The 22,295-nt window shown below is 50.1% G+C and overlaps 2 protein-coding genes across 2 annotated transcripts in view; both read right to left on the minus strand.

The window, feature by feature from the left end:
* CHP2 (calcineurin like EF-hand protein 2) overlaps positions 1-22,295 on the minus strand; it is a 108,409-nt gene that overhangs the window by 47,060 nt on the left and 39,054 nt on the right. The gene's annotated exons all lie outside the window — the stretch shown is intronic.
* On the minus strand, positions 86-15,693 carry PLK1 (polo like kinase 1). The gene is made up of 10 exons (XM_007516572.2): positions 14,857-15,693; positions 13,829-13,997; positions 12,247-12,391; positions 10,405-10,498; positions 8,596-8,815; positions 1,711-1,866; positions 1,370-1,447; positions 980-1,134; positions 705-887; positions 86-573 (listed from the first exon to the last, which is right to left on the minus strand). Exons 1-10 carry the CDS (start codon positions 15,274-15,276, stop codon positions 367-369), a joined length of 1,827 nt encoding a protein of 608 aa, XP_007516634.1. The 5' UTR covers positions 15,277-15,693; the 3' UTR covers positions 86-366.

The following is a 22,295-nucleotide window of genomic DNA, read 5'->3' on the forward strand; positions in this document are numbered from 1 at the left end:
CCTGGCAGCCCCCCCAGGGCTGGGAGAGGAGCCAGACGTGAAGCCTGGCTGGTGCCCAGGCGATCCTCAGGGAATCCAAGGCAGAGAAGATTTTCGTGTGTTTTAATGCGTATAAAGGTGAGGGGAGGACAGTCCCGAGTTCAACAACAACATTCTGTACAGTTCATCAGGCGGGGTTGAGAGGAGAGGGAGAGAGAGGCCACGCAACCCGCACCGGATCATGTACAAAAATAACTTACAGTGACTTACACGGTTTTCCTGCCCGGATGAAGTTCTCTGGCCCAGCCACCACCCCCCCAACCAGGGCAGGGGGCGGGGGCATAATACACAGACGGCAATGGGGGCCCGCAGGAGGGCCAGACGGGGCTAGGAGGACGCCTTGAGGCGGTTGGAGGCCGAGCGGGAGCTGAGCAGCTTGTCCACCATGGTGCGGGCGTAGCGCAGGCGGCTGGCCAGCTCCTTGGAGCAGCCGAATTCTTCCAGGAGGCTCAGGCGGTACGTGCGGAAGTCCCGCTTCTCATCGATGTAGGTCACGGCCGCCATCAGGGGACACAGGATGAGCTTGGTGTGGTCCTGGGAGGGACGGACAGACGGACGGACCGGCTGAGCGGCGGACGGGAAGGGAGAACCTCCCTCCAGGGGATGGAAGAAGAGAAGCCAGCTGCGATGGGCAGGCCTCCTGTCCTGTTGCCCCCCAGGCCCACCTGGAAGAAGTTGATCTGCACGCAGCCGTTGCTGAGGTGCAGGATGATGGCGCTGCGCGTGCGGAACCAGGTGCGCAGGTAGGGCAGTCGCGCCAGCTCGTCGCCTTCCCGCGGCGTGATGTTGGCGCCCGCCTTCAGCAGGTGCTCGCTCATGTAGTTGCTGAAGTACTTGAGGAGGGTGATCTACGGCGGGCACCCGTGGCGGTGAGAGCCTGCCGAGGCCCGGGCCCACCCCACGACCCCCCAACCCCTCACCCCCCACCCCGGGGGCTCACCTTCTTGGTCAGCGAGCCGGGGTGGGAGTTGACGGAGAGGTAGGACTCGGTGCCATCCCGCTCGATGTACTGCAGGCTGTCGCCGTCATTGTACAGGATGAGGCGGGTGGAGTCGTTGAAGAGCACCCCCACGCTGTTGTCACACAGCTGGTAGCCTGGGGGGGGGGGGCGAAGGGAGAGAGGCCTCAGAAAGGAATAGCAGCAGGCTGGAGCCCTGGGGCCGAGAAAGGTGGCCGCTGGGAGGAGAGGGCCTGGGGGCTGCAAAGTGGGGCTTTAGGTGTCGTCTCCCTCTCAACTCTCCCCCTCCCCTCTCAATTTCGCTCTGTCTCGATCTAATAATATGTGAAATAAAATGAAATGAATAAAATTTTAAAAAGAGAGAATACCTACCAAGGCCGTACTTGTCAGAATAGTCCACCCACTTGCTGACCCAGAAGATGGGGATGCACGCAGGGTCCTCAGCTTCCTCTGCACAGAAACAGACAGGAGATTGATGGGTCTGAGACAGGTGATGGGGGGGCGGGTGCAGAGGCGGGAGACGGGGAACCTGCCTCTTCCCCTCTCATCCAGTCCGCTGGCCACACCAGGGAGGCTTGCTGGGCTCTCCATCCACCCACTGGATGCGACACCCCCTTACGCTAACACAGCAAACAGGGAAATTTCACAGAAGACGAGAGACGGCTCACGGAGAGAGACAAAGGAGGTGGCAGGGGGGCCAAAGGGAAGCCCACCTTGCCTCACCAGGCCCCGCTCAGAGGGCTTGGAGGCGTTGACACTCTGTAGCTGCTGCAGCATGTCCCCCAGGTGGCAGTCAACGGCCTCGCTGTTCTCCCGGACCACGGGCTCCTCTTTCTCCCGGGGACGCTCGGGCACTGGGTTCTCTGTGCCTAGGAGACAAGACATGGTCACAGGGTCATTAGCTGGGACCCCAAAGAAACAGCTTCAGCTGCGTTATTTTGGGTGAAATACGTCAGTGCCAGGCTGGTAAAGCAGCAGCTGCCATGTTCACTCTCGGTGCCTCTGGGGACAGGCCAAGCCCTTGAGAAGCCTTCACCAGCCAGAGGTCTAGACAGTCAGGCTGTGAGCTACACGGGCTCAGCCCGGAGTGAAAAGGACCAGAGTGCCCAGGACGATGAGAAGGCCTGGCCAATTGTAACACAATGGATGAAGCAGGCGTTTAATGAAAAGCTAGGGGATCTTTCCAGCTGATGTCTGACTCATTGACATACTTATGTATGTGTGCATAAGGACTTGGGTTCAAGCCCCGGGTCCTCACCTGCAGGGGTGGATGCTTCACCAGTAGTGAAGCAGTGTTGCAGGTGTCTCCCTCTCTCCCCTCCCCTCCTCTCAATATCTGACCCTACCAAATAAAAAGAGAGGAGGAAAAATAATGGCCGACAAGAACAGTGGACTTGCGGTGCTGGCACCAGGCTCCAGCGATAATTCTGGTGGCAAAAAAGTGTGTGAGTATGTGTGTGTCTGAAGATATTCATTTATTTATTTACTTTATATTTATTTTACCTCCAGGGTTATTGCTGGGGCTCAGTGCCTGCACTATGAATCCACTGCTCCTAGAGGCCATTTTTTTTCCCTTTTGTCGCCCTTGTCGTTTATCATTGTTGTTGTTATTGCTGTCATTGTTGTTGAATAGGACAGAGAAATGGAGAGAGGAATGGAAGACAGAGAGAGAGAGAGAAAGACAGACACCTGAAGACCTGCTTCACTGCCTGTGAAGTGACTTCCGTACAGATGGCTTGAACTGGGATCCTTATTCTGGTCCTTGCACTTCGCGCCATGTGCGCTTAACCCGCTGTACTACCACCCGGCCTCCTTTTTATTTTGTTTTTATGAGATAGAGAAGTTCCAGAGCACTACTCAGCTCTGGTTTATATGGTGGTGCTAGGGACTGAACCTGGGACTCTGGAGATTCAAGCATGAGAGTCTGTTTGCATAACCTTTATGCTGTATATCCCTGGGTGTGTGTGTGTGTGTGTGTGTGTGTGTAGACACACTGACCTTTTAATATTGGTTAAATTTGGGTGGTAGAAGGACAAGATAATTTTTACTATCTTTATGATTAAAAGACTTCTTACCAACATAGAGTAGTTCTTCTTTATAGTATGAAATTTTCCTTCAAATGTGTAAAGATCAGTGTGTTCAGTTAAAAAAAACAACAACTGTGATCAGGGCTTAAAGTATGAAATAAGGTATTCGGCAGTGGTTGTAAAGGTTGTCGGGTAGGTGGGGTACTTAAGAATAAACATGGCGTAGAGCGGAGTGTCGGATCTAAGTGTGTGAGACTCTTAAGTTACTCAGTCCTCAGTACTGCAGTGCATTGGCCAGAGCAGAGATCTAACATGGCCCAAGAGGCAAGGCAGGTGGCCTAATGGTTATGCAAAAGGACTTTAATACCTGACGCTCCAGGGCCCCAGATTCAAGTCTTTCCACCGCCCAAAGCCATAGTTGATCAGTGCTCTGGGGTCAGGGGTGATGAATAGGATCAAAAAGAATTTTGGAGGGTTAGTTGGTGGCACACCCAGTAGACTACACAATGTCACCTTGGATGATGACCCAGGTTCAAGCCTCTGGTCCTCACCTGTAGGGTGGAGGCTTCACAAATGGTGAAACAGAATTGGAGCTATCTCTTTCCTGCTCTCCCTCTTTGTCTCAATAGTAATAATAATAAAATGGCTTGTGAGGAGATAGTGGCTAGAGTGCTGGATTTGCAAGCATGAAGACCCAAGTTCGATCCCCAGTATCACATGTACAAGAGTGATGTGATGTGGTCCGGGAGGTGGCACAGTGGGTAAAGCATTGGACTCTAAGCATGAGGTCCCGAGTTCAATCCATGGCAGCACATGTCCCAGAGTGATGTCTGGCTCTTTCTCCTCCTTTCTCATTAATAAATAAATAAATAAGTAAATAAATAAAATCTTTTAAAAAAAGTGATGTGATGCATGGTTCTTTTTCCATATATATACCCAACATACCCATCCAAAAAGATCTGTGTACACATACGTTCTTGGCAGCACAATTTGTAATAGCCAAAACCTGGAAGCAACCCAGGTGTCCAACAACAGATGAGTGGCTGAGCAAGTTGTGATCTATATACACAATGGAATACTACTCAGCTATAAAAAATGGTGACTTCACCGTTTTCAGCCGATCTTGGATGGACCTTGAAAAATTCATGTTGAGTGAAATAAGTCAGAAACAGAAGGATGAGTATGGGATGATCTCACTCTCAGGCAGAAGTTGAAAAACAAGATCAGAAAAGAAAACACAATTAGAACCTGAACTGGAATTGGCGTATTGCACCCAAGTAAAAAAGACTCTGGGGTGGGTGGGTGGGGAGAATACAGGTCCATGAAGGATGATAAATGACATAGTGGGGGTTGTATTGTTAAATGGGAAACTGGGGAATGTTATGCATGTACAAACTATTGTATTTACTGTTGAATATAAAATATTAATTCCCCAATAAAGAAATTAAAAAAAACTATATATATATATACACACATACACATATTGGGGAAAGATAGCACAATGGTTATGCAAATAGAATTTCACGCCTGAGATCTCAATGCATGTTCAATCCTTCATACCACCATAAGCCAGAGCTGAGCAGTGCTCTGGTAAATAAATAAATAAATAAATATGAAGAAAATATGAGAACTAGGAAAAGATAGAAACAGGCTGGGGGTATGGATGAACCTGCCAACACCCATGTCCAGTAGAGAAGCAATTACAGAAGTCAGACCTTCCATTTTCTGCACCCCATAAAGAATTATGGTCCAGGGCCAGTGAGGGGTGGTGGTAGACAGCATAATGATTATGCAAAGAGATTCTCATGTCTGAAATTCCCAGGTCCCAGGTTCAATCCCCCATACCACCAGCCAAAGCTGAGCAGTGCTCTGCTTAAAAATTAAAAAATAAACAGAATTTTGGTCCATACTCCCAGAGGGGTAAATATTAGGGAAAGAGGACCAGTGGGCTCTAAACTTCAATTCCATCAGGACCCAGAGAGAGAAGAGAGGGGAACACACACACACACACACACACACACACACACACACACACACACACACACACAAGGCAGGACACTCAGAAGGAGTAGGTGTTGAGTTAGAAAGGAAAGTAAGGGGAGTCAGGTGGTAGCACCGCGGGTTAAGCGCAGGTGGTGCAAAGTGTGAGGGCAGGCGAAAGGATCCCCGTTTGAGCCCCCGGCTCCCCACCTGCAGGGGAGTCGCTTCACAGGTGGTGAAGCAGGTCTGCAGGTGTCTATCTTTCTCTCCCCCTCTCTGTCTTCCCCTCCTCTCTCTACTTCTCTCTGTCCTCTCCAACAATGACAACAACAATAATAACTACAACAATAAAGCAACAAGAGCAACAAAAGAAAGGAAGACAGGACCATAGAAAAAAATGGACACATATAAATGAATATAGCTATAGAAATAATAATCAACCCTTTTCTGTGATCTTGGGAGAACTACTGCAGTTCCCAATGTAAGGAATGAGGTCACAGAACTCTGGTGGTGAGAATGGTGTGGGATTATACTTCTTTTCTAATTTTGTAAATCAATATTAAATCACAAAGAAAAAAATATTTACTTGCAAAAGCTGTAGCAGTAATATTGGCAGGGAATGCAAATACTTCATATGCAACTTTATATAAAAAAATAAATGTGAAAGATTTATTTAAAAATGTGAGAAAAATATTGATGGGGTAAAGGGAGATGGTATATTTTCAATACCTTTTTATAAGCTTGAGATTAATATCGAAACAAAAAGCTGGGAGAATGTGAGCCAATATCCTACCCACCTACTTCTGTGCCCTGAAGAGACCTAGTAATTGACAATCTGAGCAAAGGCCTGTGGCTTTAGCAGCCAATAACCCTTCTTTTAAGAAGATGCATGGGGGGGCCAGGCAGTGGCGCACCTGGTTAAGCGCACACATTGCAGCGCACAAGGATCCAGGTTCAAGCCCTTGGTCCCCACCTGCGAGGGGAAAGCTTTGCAAGTAAAGCAGGGCTGCAGGTGTCTGTCTTTCTATCTCTGTCGCCTCTCTCAATTTCTCTGTCTCTACATAATAATAAATAAATAAAATATTGGGCGGAGGGTAGATAACACAACGGTTATGCAAACAAGACTCTCATGCTTGAGGCTCCAAAGTCCCAGGTTCAAGCCCCCACACCGCCATAAGTCAGAGTTGAACAGTGCTCTGGTAAAATAATAATATTAAAAAAAAGAAGATGCATAGAAACTGGAGTCTCCAGGGGCAAAGTGTCAAGGCGACTGAAGAAACAAAAAGGGAGAGGGACCAGGTGGTGGAGTACCTGGTTAAGAGCACACATTATGGGCAGGGGTAGATAGCATATTGGTTATGCAAAGAGACTCTCATGCCTCAGGCTCCAAAGTCCCAGGTTCAATCTCCAGCACCACCATATGCCAGAGCTGAGCAGTGGTCTGGTAAAAAAAAAAAAAAAAAAAAAAACACATTACACGGCTCGAGGACCCGGGTTCAAGCCCCTAATCCCCACCTGCGGGGGGCGGGGGAGGAGCTTCATGAGTGGTGAAACAGGACTGCAGGTATCTCTCTGTCTTCTCCTCTCTTCTCAATTTCTCTCTGTCTCTAATAAATAAATAAACTAAAAGAAGAAAGAAACAGAAAAAAAAGACACAGAGCCAATGGGACAATGATACTCACTGCTGAAGCTGGAGTGTTTGGGGTGGTGGGGGTGTGTTGAACATTTCCAGTGCCCCATGTAAAAGGGATGTCAGTCAAATTGTAAAACTTCTGCACAGCAAAAGAAACCACCACCCAAAGAGACCTCTCACAAAATAGGAGATCTTTACATGCCAGTCATCAGACAAGAGGCCAATAATCAAAATATATAAAGAGCTCATCAAATTCAGCAATAAAAAAACAAATGACCCCATCCAAAATTGGGGACAGTGTATGAGTAGAATAATCACCATAAAAGAGATCCAAAAGGCCATCAGACACATGAAAAAATGCTACAAGTCACTGATTGTCAGAGAAATACAAATAAAGACAACAATGAGATACCACTTTATTCCCATGAGAATGTCATCCATCAGAAAAGGTAACATCAGCAAATGCTAGAGGGGGTGTGGGGACAAAGGGACCCTCCTGCACTGCTGGTGGGAATGTAAATGGGTCCAATCCCTAGGGAGAGCAGTCTGGAGAACTCTCAGAAGGCTAGAAGTGGACCTGCCCTGTAACCCTGCAATTCCTCTCCTGGGGATATAGCCTATGGAACCAAGCACACCCATTCAAAAAGATTTGTGTCCACCTATGTTCATAGCTGCACAGTCTATAACAGCCAAAACCTGGAAGCAACCCAGGTGTCCAACAGCAGATGAGTGGCTGAGCAAGTTGTGGTCTATATACACAAGGGAATACTACTCAGCTATTAAAAATGGTGACTTCACTTTCTTCACCTCCTCTTGGATAGAGCTTGAAGGAATCATTTTAAGTGAGATAAGCCATAAAGAGAAGAATGAATATAGGATGATCTCACTCAGAAGAACTTGAAAAATCACAACAGAAGGGAAAACACAAAGTAGAACTTGGACTGGAATTGCTGTGTTGCACCAAAGTAAAGGATTCGAGGGGAGAGGAGTGTGTGTGTGTGTGTGTGTGTGTGGGGGGGGGGGGGTTTTCAGGTCCTGGAACAGGATGGCAGAGGACAACCTACATATATGCAAAACGGAGAAATGGCACATATATACAAACTACTGTATTTTACTGTCAAATGTAAACCATGCCCTGCTTTACCACCCATGAAGCTTCTCTCCTGCAGTTGGGGACCAGGGGCTTGAACCCAGGTCCTTGTGCATTTTAACATGTGACCTCTACTGGTGTGATCTAGCTGGATCCCAGCCTGTCTTTCCTAACAGGATTATTTGATCACAGAAATGGGGGGGGGGGGAGAGAGCTATGGATTCAGGCAGTGTATCCCAGCACACACTGGTGCTCTGAGGCCATGCACTGGAAGGCTCTCTGGGGAGGGGTCTTTGCCCTGTGGGGGGGGGGGAATCTTTTTTTTTTTTTTTAAGACTTTATTTATTTATGAGAAAGACAGGAGGAGAGAGAAAGAACCAGACATTGGGAGTCGGGCGGTGGCGCAGTGGGTTAAGCGCACGTGGCGCAAAGCGCAGGGACCGGCTCCAGGTTCGAGCCCCCGGCTCCCCGCCTGCAGGGGAGTCGCTTCACGGGCGGTGAAGCAGGTCTGCAGGTGTCTATCTTTCCCTCCCCTCTTTCTCTGTCTTCCCCTCCTCTCTCCATTTCTCTCTGTCCTATCCAACAACAAAGCAACGTCAACAATGGCAATAATAACCGCAACGAGGCTGCAACAACTAGGGCAACAAAAAGGGGGAAAAAAGGCCTCCAGGAGCGGTGGATTCATGGTGCAGGCACCGAGCCCAGCAATAACCCTGGAGGAAAAAAAGAAAGAACCAGACATCACTCTGGCACATGTGCTGCCAGGGATGGAACTCGGGACCTCATGCTTGAGAGTCCAAAGCTTTATCACTGCGCCACCTCCCAGACCACGGGGCAGGGGATCTTTGCCCTGAGAACATCCTCTTACCTTTATTGAGGACTGTGAGCGGTTTCCGGTTGCTGGGGTCCAGACTGCTGGGAGCAATGGAAAACCTGGGCGGAATAGTGAGGCACGTGATGGGGAGGCGGGTGGGGATGTAGCCGGAAGTGAAGAAGTCATCGTTAAGCAGCTCGTGAACGGTGGGGCGGGCATTGGGGTCCGTCTGCAGCATCTTCTGGATGAGGGAGGCGGCCACGGGGTTGATGTGCTAGAGTGGGGAGACAGAGACAGAGATAAGCAGGACCTGCCAGGGACTGAGCACCACTGCCACATGGGGCCCGCAGTCCCCAGCCCACAAGTAGCCCCTGGTCTCAAAGACGACCTATCGGGTCACTTTAAGCAATGTCAAATGCCCAAGTGTCACCTCTGTCAAGTTGGCTAGTGTCAGTCAGCCTAACCTGTAAGAAAGATCATTTCTCCTCCTCTCTCTCTCTTTTTTACCAGAGCACTGCTCAGCTCTGGCTGATGGTGATGCAGAGGAAGGACCTGGGACTTTGTGGAGTCTCAGGCATGAGAGTCTCTTCGTATAACCATTATGCTATCTGCCCCTGCCTAATTTTTTCTTCTTTACGACTTCAGATTTGGGACCAGGTGGTGGTGCGGTATGCAGGTGTCTCTCTTCCTCTCTAGTTCCCCTTTCCCTACTAATTTGTCTCTGTTAAATTAGTTAAAAGAGAGAGAGGAGAAGAAAGAGGAGGAGAAGCAGGCGATTCCATCCCCGCCCCCCCCAACCCCCTAGCAAGTTCTTCCATACCCCGAGACTCATTTCCAGGAAAGCTCTTATGGAAGGCTCTTAGATCATAAAAGCCCGAGTTTAAATCTCAGTTCTCCTTAATACCACCTTGGACAGCTAACAACTTTCTAGGGCTTTTGTAAAATGGGAACATTTGGCACCAGGAAGGAGCAGTGTGGGAGAAGAACAGTTTCACAGGAGGGAGGCCAGCACTCACATACTTACCACCTGCCAGGGAAGCATGGAAGCCTTTCATACAGACTACCTCACTGAACACTCAGAAAAAAAAAAAAAAAGAAAGAAAGAAAAAGCTGGGGGTCAAGCTCTGTATGGCTATCCTTCCTGTAGGTGAGGAAGCCAAGTCACAGAGATAAATGGCTTTCTTAAGGAAAGAGGCCTGGGTAGTGGCACGCCTAGTTGAGCATGCAAGTTACCATGCACAAGGTCCTAAGTTCAAGTCCCTGGTCCCCATCTGCAGGGAGGAAGCTTCACAAGCAGCGAAGCAGTGCTGCTGCTGTCTCTCTCCATTGTCGCTAGTTTCCCCCTTCTCTCTCAATTTCTCTCTGCCCTACCAAAAATAAAGGAAAAATGGTTACCGGCATTTGACACACAGTCACCAAGCCCCAGCAAGAACCCTGATTTCAAACATGTATCTTTTTAAAAAAAATTCTTTTTAATATTTATTTATTCCTTTATTGCCCTTGTGGTTTTATTGTAGTAGTTATTATTGTTGTTGTTATTGCTGTCGTTGTTGTTGGATAGGACAGAGAGAAATGGAGAGAGGAGGGGAAGACAGGAGAGGGGGAGAGAAAGAGAGACACCTGCAGACCTGCTTCACCTGCTTGTGAAGTGACTCCCCTGCAGGTGGGGAGCCGGGGGCTCAAACCGGGATCCTCACGCCGGTCCTTGCACTTTGTGCCACGTGCGCTTAACCCGCTGCGCTATAGCCTGACCCCCACATGTACCTTCTAAAGCTCTATGATACCCCCACCATCGTCCCCAAATTCAGCTGGGCTGAGTAACTTGCTTTTGGGAAAGAGATACTCTGAAGTGCGTTTAGTCACCTTGGGAATACTGTATTCATTCTTCTTGATCCGGAGATAGGTCTCTTTTAGGCAAGAGGTCTCGAAGGGTGGCTTGCCCACTAACAGCGTGTACCTGCAGGCAGAAGGTGGCATTTGGCGCAAGGCTCACAGCAGGGACCTGGTGCCAGGAAACATCGCATGGCCAGAGTAGAGGGTCAGTACCCCCTGGGACGCTCACTTTGACCTTAGGGCCCTTGAGGACAGTCCCTAAATCTGGTGGGCGGGCCCCGTGGTGGATTGAGTTCTCATCTGGTCACAGGCAGTTAACACCGGGATTCCTGCAGTAACGTAGACCCCAGAGGCTGCCAGCCAGTCCAAGACTGGCCATCACAGCAGCTTCCATCTTCAGAACAAGCTTCCTTGCAAAGAAGCCATTGCTACACCTCACTGTCTAACTCTCCAGTGCCCTGGCAATACCACAAAGACAACAGCTGCCAAGGCCCAAGCCTCTGCCCACCACCCAGTCCCCCAACAGTCTCCATCCAAACAGGTCACAGATGCTCCCGCTTGCCCAGAAGCTGAAGCCCTTGGCCTAAATTCTCTCTCCACCACCTCCACGCTATTTGGTCCATCAGTAGTTTTAAAGCTTACTGTGCACAGGAGACACTGAGAGATCTGGTTAAAATCCAGATTCTAGGGTCTGGGTGGTGGCACACCTGGTTGAGCACACATGTTAACACACACAAAGACCCAGGTTTAAGCTCCCAGTCCCCACCTGCAGGGGAGGAAGCTTCACAAGTGGTGAAGCAGTGCAGCAACTCTCTCCCCCCACCCTTCCCCTCGCATTTTCTTTCTGTCTCATTTTTGTCCTATCAGGGCAAGAAACAAGATGTGAAAAAAATAAAAAAAATTTTAAAAATCATTCAATAAAATCTAGATTCTGGCTCAACAGTCTGGGTCCTGAGACTCTGCATTTTTTTCTTTCTTTTTTTAATGTCTTTTTTAATATTTATTTATTTACCTATTTATTGTCTTTTGTTGCCTTTGTTATTTTATTGTTGTAGTTATTGTTGTTATTGATGTCGTAGTTGTTGGATAGGACAGGGAGAAATGGAGAGAGGAGGGGAAGACAGAGAGAGGGAGAGAAAGACAGACATCTGCAGACCTGCTTCACCGCCTGTGAAGCGACTCCCCTGCAGGTGGGGAGCCGGGGGCTCGAACCAGGATCCTTACGCTGGTCCTTTGCGTTGAACCCACTGCGCTACCGCCCAACTCCGGACACTCTGCATTTCTAACAAAGGCCTGGGAGATGCTGCTATTAGTATGAGGGGCTAAAGAATTCAGTGCAGCACTGCCCACCCCAAGCCCTTCCCCAGAGCCCCAAGCCAGACCACAGGAACCTCAGGCCAGGTCAGTGACAAGCAGAGAGGGGCTTTATGCTAGAACATTTTTATTTTATTTATTTTATTTATTTATTTAATTTATTTTTGCATCCAGGATTATTGCTGGGGCTCAGTGCCTACACTACAAATCCACTGCTTCTGGAGACTATTCTTTCTCTTTTGTTGCCCTTATTTATCGTTGTGGTTATTATTGTTGTCCTTGTTGTTGGATAGGACAGAGAGAAATGGAGAGAGATGGGGAAGACAGAGGGTTAGGAAGAGAGAGATAAGACACCTGCAGACCTGCTTCACTGCTTGTGAAGCGCCCCTGCAGGTGGGGAGCTGAGGGCTTGAGCCCTGATCCTCATGCCAGTTCTTGGGCTCCGCACCACATGCGCTGAACCCGCTGCGCTACAGCCCGGCCCCCACGCTGGAGCCTCTGTCCTCTGAGGCCTTCGTGGGGGTGTGTATGGGGAGGTCCTGATTCTCGGGAACTTACATGATGCAGCCGATGGACCACACGTCCACCTCAAAACTGTGTCCTTTCTTGCTCAGCACCTCAGGAGCTATGTAGTTGGGGGTCCCGCACAGGGTCTTTTTGCGTTCCCCATCATATTCGACTTTGGTTGCCAGTCCAAAATCCCCTGCAATGGAGGGAGGGAAAGAGCAGGAGCTCAGAAGCCAGCTTCCAGCATCTCTTAATGTAGGTGACAGCAAATCCCGTCAGGTTTGACCAATGAGACCCAGCATCGCTGGTACCCTCGAGCCTGTCTTCCTTGTCTGTAGCCGTGCTTGTGCCCACCGGGCCGGGCTGCTGGAAGGGCACTATCAACGGGATTAGCTAATGTCCAAGGTGGCTGAGCAAGCCAGTGTCAACGCTGTCCCCTGGCAAGGTTATATGGGATGATGGGGATGGATGAGGACTGTGGCCATCTATACAGCGAGTGGAAAGGCTGGGGAGACAGTAGAATGGTGCTGCAAAAGACTTTCCTGCCTGAGGCTCTGAGGCCCCAGGTTCAATTCCCAGCACCGCCATCAGCCAGAGCTGAGCAAGGCTCTGGTCGTTCTCTCTGTATCTCTCTCAGTAAAATAATAATAATATTAGAAAGTAACAGCTGTCCCTGCACTGCACTGCTGGGGCTGGGACTTCAACTATCTAAAGGGCCTCAAAACCCCAAAGCTTAAGTCGTTTCCTAAATTTAAAAAAAAAAAAAAAAAAGAAGGAAACTAAGGGTTAGGCAGTGATGCACTTGGTAGAGGCCACATATCACCAAGCACAAGAATCCAGGTTAGGGAGTCGGGCGGTAGCACAGCGGGTTAAGCGAAGGCGGCACAAAGCACAAGGACCAGTGCAAGGATCCTGGTTCAAGCCCCCGGCTCCCCACCTGCAGGGGAGTCGCTTCACAGGCGGTGAAGCAGGTCTGCAGGTGCCTGTCTTTCTCTCGCCCTCTCTGTCTCCCCCTCCTCTCTCCATTTTACCCTGTCCTATACAACAATGACATCAATAATAATAATAACTACAATAATAAAACCAGGGTAACAAAAGGGAATAAATAAATAAATAAATATATACATAAAAAAATAACCTAGATTCAAGCCCTTGACCCCCACATGCTGGGGCGAAACTTCACAAATGGTGAAGCAGTGCTGTAGGTGGCTCTCTTTCTGCCCCCACCCCTACCCCACTTCCATCTTAGTTTCTCCTTGTCTGTCCCCCTGACCCCCCCCCCCCCAGCACTGCTCAGCTCTGGCTTATGGTAGTGCTGAGGGTTGAACCTGGAACCTTGGAGCCTCAGGCATGAAAGGTTTTTGCAGAACCATTACGCTATGCCTTCAGCCTCCAGTTTCTTCCTGTCTCTATCCAATAACCATACCATAAAATTAAAAAAAAAAAAAATGCAAGCAACACACATGTTTGTAGGAATACCAGAAATACAGGAACTGACTGGCCAGATATAGCCTTGGGCCTCTCTGCCTTGAATGTCTATGCTAAAGAGGATTTCCCAGGCCGCCAGCAGCCTCTTCCTCCCGGCCCCGGCCCGGCCCCTGGCTTCCGTCTCCTGGTCTCCCGTCCTCCTCACCTATTTTCACCTCCAGGTCCTCGTTCAGGAAGAGGTTACCCAGCTTGAGGTCGCGGTGGATCACCCGGTTGCGGTGCAGGTACTGGCAGCCCAGGACGATCTGCCGCAGGTAGTAGCGCGCCTCAGGCTCGGTCAGGGCTTTCCTGCGCTTGTGCAGCTCCAGAAGAGACTGACATGAGGATATGGGGGCGGGGGGGGGGAAGCAGAGGTGAAATGAGGGGGCAGGTTTCATGCTGAGGACCCAGACTGGGAAGGAGGTGTCACTGGTTTCGTTCGGAAGCTGCCTGGCTGCAGGGCTCCTGGCTGCTAGGGGCGCTGGGCGCTAGGCTGCTCCTGGGGGGGTGGGGGGTCCCTGGTGCCGCCCCTCCTCCTCCTCCTCCTCTTCCTCCGGGAAGTTCTCCCAAACGCCCCTGTCTTCTAGAATTGAGATCGGGCAGCCAGTGTCAAGGCCTAGGGAGGGAACTAGGTGGGGTGGAAGGGGTGTCTCTGCGCTGGTTCTCCCAGCCCCTCCCCAGGCAATGTCACTGCACCTCCTCTTAGTGGCTCCCTCTCCAGCCCGGCCAGTGGGCTGATCCTGGTCCTGGAGGTACTGGGATGGTGGGCGGGTGCGGGGGGGGGGGGTCAGAGTCCCTGTCACCCTGTCTGTCCCGGGGTGTCTGTGCAGCCAGCAGATCCCTCCCTTCCTTCTGACCCCAGGTGTCCCCCCACCCACCCCAGTGCACCCCAGTTCCGCGCCCCACAGCGCCCCCTGGCGGGCTGCCCTCGGCTCGGACCCTTGTCCAAGGCTTTTTTGCAGCTTTGCAACACCCAAGCCCCCAGCCGCTGGCATTGCCAGGAACCCCAGCACCCGGTACCGCAGCAGCTCCGGGCACCCAGTACCCAGCACCGCGGCAGCTCCGGACACCCAGTACCCCAGCACCCAGCACCGCAGCAGCTCCGGACACCCAGTACCCCGGCACCCAGTACCCCAGCACCCAGCACCGCAGCAGCTCCGGGCACCCAGCACCGCAGCACCCAACGATACTCACCCTGCGGCGGCAGAGCTCCAGGATCACGAACACGAAGTCGTTGTCCTCGAAGAAGCCGTGGAAGCCGACGACGTGCTGGTGGGCGAGGCTGCGGTGGATGGAGATCTCCATGGACATCTTCTCCTTCTGGTGCGGCTTGAGCAGCAACGACTTGGGCACGATCTTGCCCGCGAACACCTCCTTGCTGTCGGCGTCCGAGATCTCGAAGCACTTGGCAAAGCCGCCCTTGCCCAGGAAGCGGCCCCGCAGGTAGCGCCGCCGGCTGCGCGGGTCCACCAGGACCTCGGGGATCTCCTTGGCCGGCGGGGCTGCGGTGGCGGCGGCCGAGGCTCCGGGGGGCCCCGCCGCACCGGGGACCCCGACTTTACCGGGCTCTGCGGGGGCCCGCGCCAGCTTCCCTGCGGTGGGGGCCGCACTCATGTTCGCTGGAGGGAGGGGGGGCGCTGCTGCCGGCCGGGGGTCTGGGTCCTGCCCTGGGTCGCTCCGGGCTCGCTAGCTCGCTCGGCTCCTCCCCGAATTCAAACTCGGCCGCCGGGAACGTTACTGGAGGCTGCTGGGTCGCGATTGGCCGCGGGGATTTAAAATCCAAACCCGCCTGCCGCGCGGCATCATGGGAGCCCCGCCCGCCGCCGCCTTTAAACCTCCCCCACCTGCAGCCCCGGGTCCTGGACCCCGCGCTTGATTGACAGCGGCGCGCGCACAGCGGTGCACGTGCGGCGCCGGGATCCGGGTTGCTGGGGGCGCAGAGCGCAGGGCTGTTCCTGGGCTTCCCTGGAGCCGCCGCCACCTCCTCCTCCTTCTCCTCCGGGAAGCTCTCCCCGACTCCTCTACTTTCTAGAATAGCTGAGATCTGGCAGCCCGCGCCCTGGGCTGGGGAGGGAACTGGGGTGGAGCAGGGGATGTCTCGGTGCAGGTCATAGGTTAGTCCTCTTTGCTCAGAAACTCAAATCTAAGCACGCGAGGGCGGGCTGAGTGCCTATGTTACCTATGTTATGTTGAGCGCGCCCGGTCCCCTCCTGCAAGGGAAAAGCTTCACACGTGGTGAAGCAGGTCTGCAGGTATCTATCTCCCCCTTCTTCATTTCTGACGGCCTCTATTCCAACAAATAAATAAAATTTAATAAAATAAAATCTAGTGGTTCGGAAAGTGGCGCAGTGGATAAAGTATTGGACCCTCAGGCATGAGGTTGTGAGTTCGTTCCCCGGCAGTACATGTACCAGAGCGATGTCTGGTTCTTTCCCTCTCTCCTTCCTATCTTTCTGATTAACAGATAAATTAAATATTATTACAAATAATAAAATAAAATTGAAGCAAGCAATGGGATGCTTCTGGCAGGCGTGCTTGGCTCACTGCCTTCTCCAGGGAGCCCCTCTGAGTTGCAGAGAGGCCCTCAGGGGCCGCTGGAATCGTCATCACCTGGCAGGCAGCTTGTTATAAAAACCTGACCGCAGTCCCGATGTGCCTGCCTTTCAGCAGGTGATGCCCACACGCAAGCTGAGCAGAAAGGCCAGACTCCCCACTCCGCCCACCCCACCTCCACCCCCCAAAAACGTTGTCTTGGCCTTCCTGTTGCTATGTCTCCCAGTGACAAAAGCTGGAGAGGGGTTGTCTTCAATTTCAGTTGTATGGTCATATGGGGCGAGGGGGGGTGGGCCTGCCAAAGTCGGGGTATGTGTGTTGGGGGTGGTATCTGGTTTTCCACTTTAATATCTTTGATTACTCTCTGAACCTAAAAATCAAGAGTGCACACATAAAAATTCAGATTTGGGGAGTCGGGCGGTAGCGCAAAGCGCAAGGACTGGCTTTAGGATCCCAGTTCGAGCCCCCGGCTCCCCACCTGCAGGGGAGTCTCTTCACAGGAGGTGCAGCAGGTCTGCAGGTGTCAATCTTTCTCTCTCCCTCTCTGTCTTCCCCTCCTCTCTTCATGTCTCTCTGTCCTATCTAACAACGAAGACAACAATAATAACCACAACAATGATAAAACAGCAAGGGCAACAAAAGAGAATAAATAAATAAATTAATTAAATTAAAACAAAATTAAAAAATTCAGATTTGTGGCTTTTCCTGAAGATCACCAAACCTAGAAACTGGCACTTCTAAACCTCCACATTTGCCGTCTGGTTCCTAGATCAGTGAGTGGCACCTGCCGAATGACAGACAGAAGACTTAGAAGCCTCTTCTCTGTGGTCCTAGAGGTGGTGCAGTGGATAAAGCACTGGACTCTTAGGCAGGAGGCCAGCACATGTACCAGAGTGATATCTGGTTCTTTCTGTCTCTCTCTTCCTATATTTTTCATTAATAGAATAAATAAAATCTTGAGGGGAAAAAAAAAAGCCCCTTTTCTGTACCCTTAGTACATAATCATGTCTTTGATAAAGCCCAACCATAAAAAAAAGAAGAAAAAAATGTATCTGGAAGAAACAAAAGAAGAAGAAAAAAAAAAATCTCTGGGCCTGACTCCCAATAAACTGAGAAGCAGTGATCTCTTGCCTGCCCCATATCCCAAGCTGCTATGAAAAGGGGTAACAGAAATTGTTTACTGGGGCTGACAAAACAGCCCACCTGGATAGTGCTCCTGCTTTACAAAACAGGAGGAAGCTTTGGTGATGTGTTTTTTTATTTCTCTCTAATCAAAAAGTCAGCCCAGAAGGGTGAAAACCCTGTGATCATTATTATTATTATTATTATTATTATTAAATGAAAGTTTACTGGATAAAAAGAATTTGTTTTAAGTTAAGTCCTTAAGTGTTTTATGACCTTTTATCTTTTTACTGAGGTTGAATCTATGTAGAAAAACTGTACATGAAGCTGGGTAGCGGAGCACACAGGGTGAAAAGACCTGGGTTCAAGTCCTGGTTCCCGCCTGCAGGGGGGAAGCTTCACAAGTGGTGAAGCAAGGCTGATGGTGTCTGCTCCCCCCTTCCCCTCTCAGTCTTTTTCTGTCTTTATCCAAAATAAGTAAATTATATATATGTATTTTGCCTCCAGGGTTATCTCTGGGGCTTCGTTACTGCACTATGTATCACTGCTCCTGGAAACCACTTTTCCCATTTTTGTTGCCCTTGTGTCCTTCTCAGTGTTATTATTATTGTTGTTATTGCTGTTGTTGTTGGATAGAACAGAGAAATCGAGAGAGAAGGGGAAGACAGAGAGGGGGAGAGAAAGACAGACACCTGCAGACCTGCTTCTCTGCTTGTGAAACAACCTCCCTGCAGGTGGGGAGCCAGAGGCTCCAACCCGGATCCTTACACCAGTCCTTGCACTGTGCGCCATGTGTGCTAAACCCGCTGCCCTACCTCCTGCCCCCCAACATTTTAATGTACACATCATATTTGTACAGCTGAGTGAATTTTCACAAACTGAATGCACCCTTGTAAATAAGCAGAGAGAAAAAGCACTAACAACCACCTCAGAAACCCACCCCTATGCCCTATGCCAAGGACCCCAAGGCACCCCTACAGAGCCTCAGTGATAACTCTGGTGGAAAAAAAAAGGAGGGTGAAGAAAAGAAAAAAAATTCCTCGAGATACAAAATAAATAAATAAATGTTTATTTATTTATTTATGAGAGAGAAAAACACAGAAACAGAGCATCCCTCTGGCATATGCGATGCTGAGGACTGAACTCATGGACCTCATGCTTAGGAGCCGGGCCCTCTCCCCACTACACCATTTCCAACCCTAGGATCCTCTGACTGAGAGTTTCTAGTCGAGTTTACAAACCCCAGCAAGTCCTTGCTTTCGAGGGACTGCCTGAATCCTTCTTCCATGACTCACGGTGACCCACGCAGCAAGGACTGACTGCTAGGCAGGACAGATCTAGTAGCTCCTGGAGTCCTTCTTGCCTTAGAAAGCTTGGGGGTGGGGGTGGGGGGAGGGAATCCGGCGGTAGCACAGCGGGTTAAGCCTACATGGGGGTGGGGGGAATCAGGCGAGGTACATGATGCAAAGCGCGCGAGGCACAAAGCACAAGGACCTGTGTAAGGATCCCGGTTCGAGCCCCGGCTCCCCACCTGCAGGGGAGTCGCCTCAGCAGTGGATTCATAGTGCAAGCACTGAGCCCCAGCAATAACCCTGGAGGTAAAAAAAAAAAAAAAAAAAAAAAAAGGAAGAGTTTTGGAAAAGAGGTCATGAAATGAATGTCCTGCCTTCTTTTCCTCAAACACCCTAGGGCCCAGGGTAATGGTTTTGCTTCAGGATTACAGACACAGACACCCCAACCCCCCTGCTGTTCAGCAACCTTAACTCACCTTCACTCCCTGCCTTTCAGGTGGGAGAGAGGCCTGGGTGCAGAGGCACCAAGAGTGTGTGTGTGCGCGTGTGTGTGTGTGGGGGGAAGCCTCAAAACTGTACCAAATGGTGGAAGCCATTTCTAGTCAGCTTGGCCAGATGACACATTCAGGAATGGCTCAGTCATTGGGGGTTGAATTGGGTTCCCCCAAAACTCATTTGGAAGCGCTCACCCACAGGACTCAGAATGGGATTGTACACAGGAACAGTCTTTAAAGAACCAATTAAGTAACAGGCTGGGGGGGTGCCCCGTTAAGCACACATATGATCAAGCATGGGGATCCAGGTTCTAGCCCCTGGCTCCCTACAAGGACGCCTCACAAGCAGCGAAGCAGGTCTGCAGGTGTCTTTCTCCTTCTCTATCTCCCCCCACCACTTAATTTCTTTTTTTTTCCACCCCTTAATTTCTTTCTGTCCCGTCAAGTAAATAGAAAATAGAGGGACCAGGTGGTGATGCACCTGGTTGGGCGCACATAGTGCAATGCTCAAGGACCCAGGTTTGAGCCCCCAGTCTCCACCTGCATGAAGAAAGTTTTGTAAGTGGTAAAGCAGTGTGACAGTTGTCTCTCTCTCTCTCTTCTCTGTCCCCCCCTCCCCTCTCAATTTCTGGCTATCTCTATCCAATAAATAAATAAAGATAATAAAAAATAAAATAAGAAATGAGTAGGAAAAAAATGGAAAAGATGGTCACCAGGAGCAATAGATTCGTAGTGTAGACACCAAGCCCCAGCAAAAACCCTGGAGGCAAAAAAAAAAAAAAAGGAATGGGTTGGAAACAGCATAATAGTTATGCAGAACAACTTTCATGCCTGAGGCTCTGAGGATCCAGGTTCAATCCCCAATACCACCATAAGTCTAAGCTGTCCAGTGCTCTGGTGTCTCTCTTCCTTTCATTAAAATAAAATGTATAGGGAGTCGGGCCATAGCGCAGCGGGTTAAGCGCACGTGGCGCCAAGCACAAGGACTGGCGTAAGGATCCCGGTTCAAGCCACCGGCTCCCCACCTGCAGGGGAGTTGCTTCACAAGCGGTGAAGCAGGTCTGCAGGTGTCTATCTTTCTCTCCCCCTCTCTGTCTTCCCCTCCTCTCTCCATTTCTCTCTGTCCTATCCAACAATGACGACATCAACAACAACAACAATAACTACAGCAATAAAACAACAAGGGCAACAAAAGGGAATAAATAAATATTTTAAAAAATAAAAAATAGGGCAGGGGTAGATAGCACAATGGTTATGCAAACAGACTCTTGTGCCTGAGGCCCTCTCAAGTCCCAGGTTCAATCCCCTGCACCACCATAAGCCAGAGCTGAGCAGTGCTCTGGTTAAAAAAAAAAAATAATAAAATTTATAAAAAGGGGGGGTCGGGTGGTAGCACAGTGGGTTAAGTATACATGGCGCAAAGTACAAGGATCCTGGTTCAAGTCCATGGCTCCCCAACAGTAGGGAGTTGCTTCACAAGCAGTGAAGCGGGTCTGCAGGTATTTTTTTTTTTTTGCCTCCAGGGTTATTGCCGGGGCTCGGTGCCTGCACTGTGAATCCACTGCTCCTGGAGGCCATTTTTCCCTTTTCTTACCCTGGTTGTTTTACCACTGTTGTGGTTATTATTATCATTGTTATTGATGTCGCTGTTGTTGGATAGATAGACACCTGCAGACCTGCTTCACCACCTGTGAAGCGACTCCCCTGCAGGTGGGGAGCCGGGGGCTCAAACTTGGATCCTTAACGCCAGTCCTTGCGCTTTGTGCCACATGCGCTTAACCCACTGCGCTACAGCCCGACCCCTAGGTATCTATCTCTCTCTCCCCCTCTCTGTCTTCCCTTCCTCTCTACATTTCTCTCTGTCCTACCCAAAAACAACATCAATGGTAACAATATATATTAGGGCCGGCTGGTGCTATACCTGGTTAAACATACACATTACAGTGCACAAGGGCCTGAGTCCAAATGCCCAGCTCTTTCTGTGGGGTCGGTGTGTGAATGAGTAATTTATAAGTGGTGAAGCAGTGCTGTAGATCTCTCTTTCTCTCTCTCTCTCTCTCTCTATATATATATATATACCCTCTCTCTCAAATTCTGTCTTATTTAATATATATATTAAAGCCAGGTCCAATTAGGATCCATGCATTCAAGGTTCCAATGAGCCAGCAAGGGTACAGGTGCAGTGACAACAAAACCCTGGTTCAAGTTCAAGAGAGGCTCTCCACCACCTCACCAGCCTTAAGAGTCTGAACTGACCCACTTGTGCTCTTCAGTCTGGCCAATCACCAGTCTGTTAAGGGGTGGAGATCTCTGTGTGTGTGTGTGTGTGTGTGTGTTTTTCCTTCAGGGTTATTGCTGCAGCTTGATGCCTGCCCCACGAATCCACTGCTCCTGGAGGCTTCCCCCACCCCTTTTGTTGCCCTTGTTTCATTGTTGTTGTGGTTATTATTATTCTTGTCATTGATGTCATTGTTGGATAGGACAGAGAGAAATGGAGAGAGGAGGGGAAGACAGGGAGGGGGAAAGAAAGACAGACACCTGCAGACCTGCTTTATCACCTATGAAGTGACCCCCCTGCAGGTGGGGAGCTGGGGGCTCGAAATCCTTGGGATCCTTAGGTGGCACAGTGGGTAAAGCAGTGGACTCTCAAGCATGAGGTTCTGAGCTCAATCTGAGTTCAATCCCTGCAGCAGGTACGAGATCGATTTCTGGTTCCTTCTCCTTCTCTTTTTTGCCTCTAGGGTTATTGCTGGGGTTCTGTGCCGGCACTACTAATCCACTACTCTTGGCGGCCATTTTTTCCATTTAACTGGATAGGACTGAGAGAAATTGAGAGGGGATGGGGAAGCAGAGGGGGATAGCTCGTGAAGCTTCCCCCCTGCAGGTGGGGACCTGGGATTTGAACCTACGTCCTTGCACATGGTAATGTGTTCAGTCAACCAGGTTGTGCCACTACCCAGCCCTAGGAAAATGGTTCTTCTTCTGCCCCCTCTTTTAAATGATTTTACTTATTTTTGTGTCTTTTTAAATATTTATTCCCTTTTGTTGCCCTTGTTGTTTTATGGTTGTAGTTATTATAGATGTTGTTATTGTTGGATAGGACAGAGAGAAATGGAGAGAGGAGGGGAAGACAAGAGAGGGGGAGAGGAAGAGACACCTGCAGACCTGCTTC

The sequence above is a fragment of the Erinaceus europaeus genome, chromosome 15 (genome assembly GCF_950295315.1).
Source record: "Erinaceus europaeus chromosome 15, mEriEur2.1, whole genome shotgun sequence".
Taxonomy (NCBI): Eukaryota; Metazoa; Chordata; class Mammalia; order Eulipotyphla; family Erinaceidae; genus Erinaceus; species Erinaceus europaeus.

What these genes read in the sequence shown, in the direction of transcription:
- PLK1 (XM_007516572.2), bottom strand. Translation starts at nt 15,276, where the DNA reads ATGAGTGCGGCCCCCACCGCAGGGAAGCTGGCGCGGGCCCCCGCAGAG. An exon ending in TGGTCCATCGGCTGCATCAT is followed by an intron (nt 10,499 to 12,246) that starts GTAAGTTCCCGA and finishes TTCTGCCTGCAG; the next exon opens with GTACACGCTGTTAGTGGGCA. An exon ending in TGCAGATCAACTTCTTCCAG is followed by an intron (nt 574 to 704) that starts GTGGGCCTGGGG and finishes CGTCCCTCCCAG; the next exon opens with GACCACACCAAGCTCATCCT.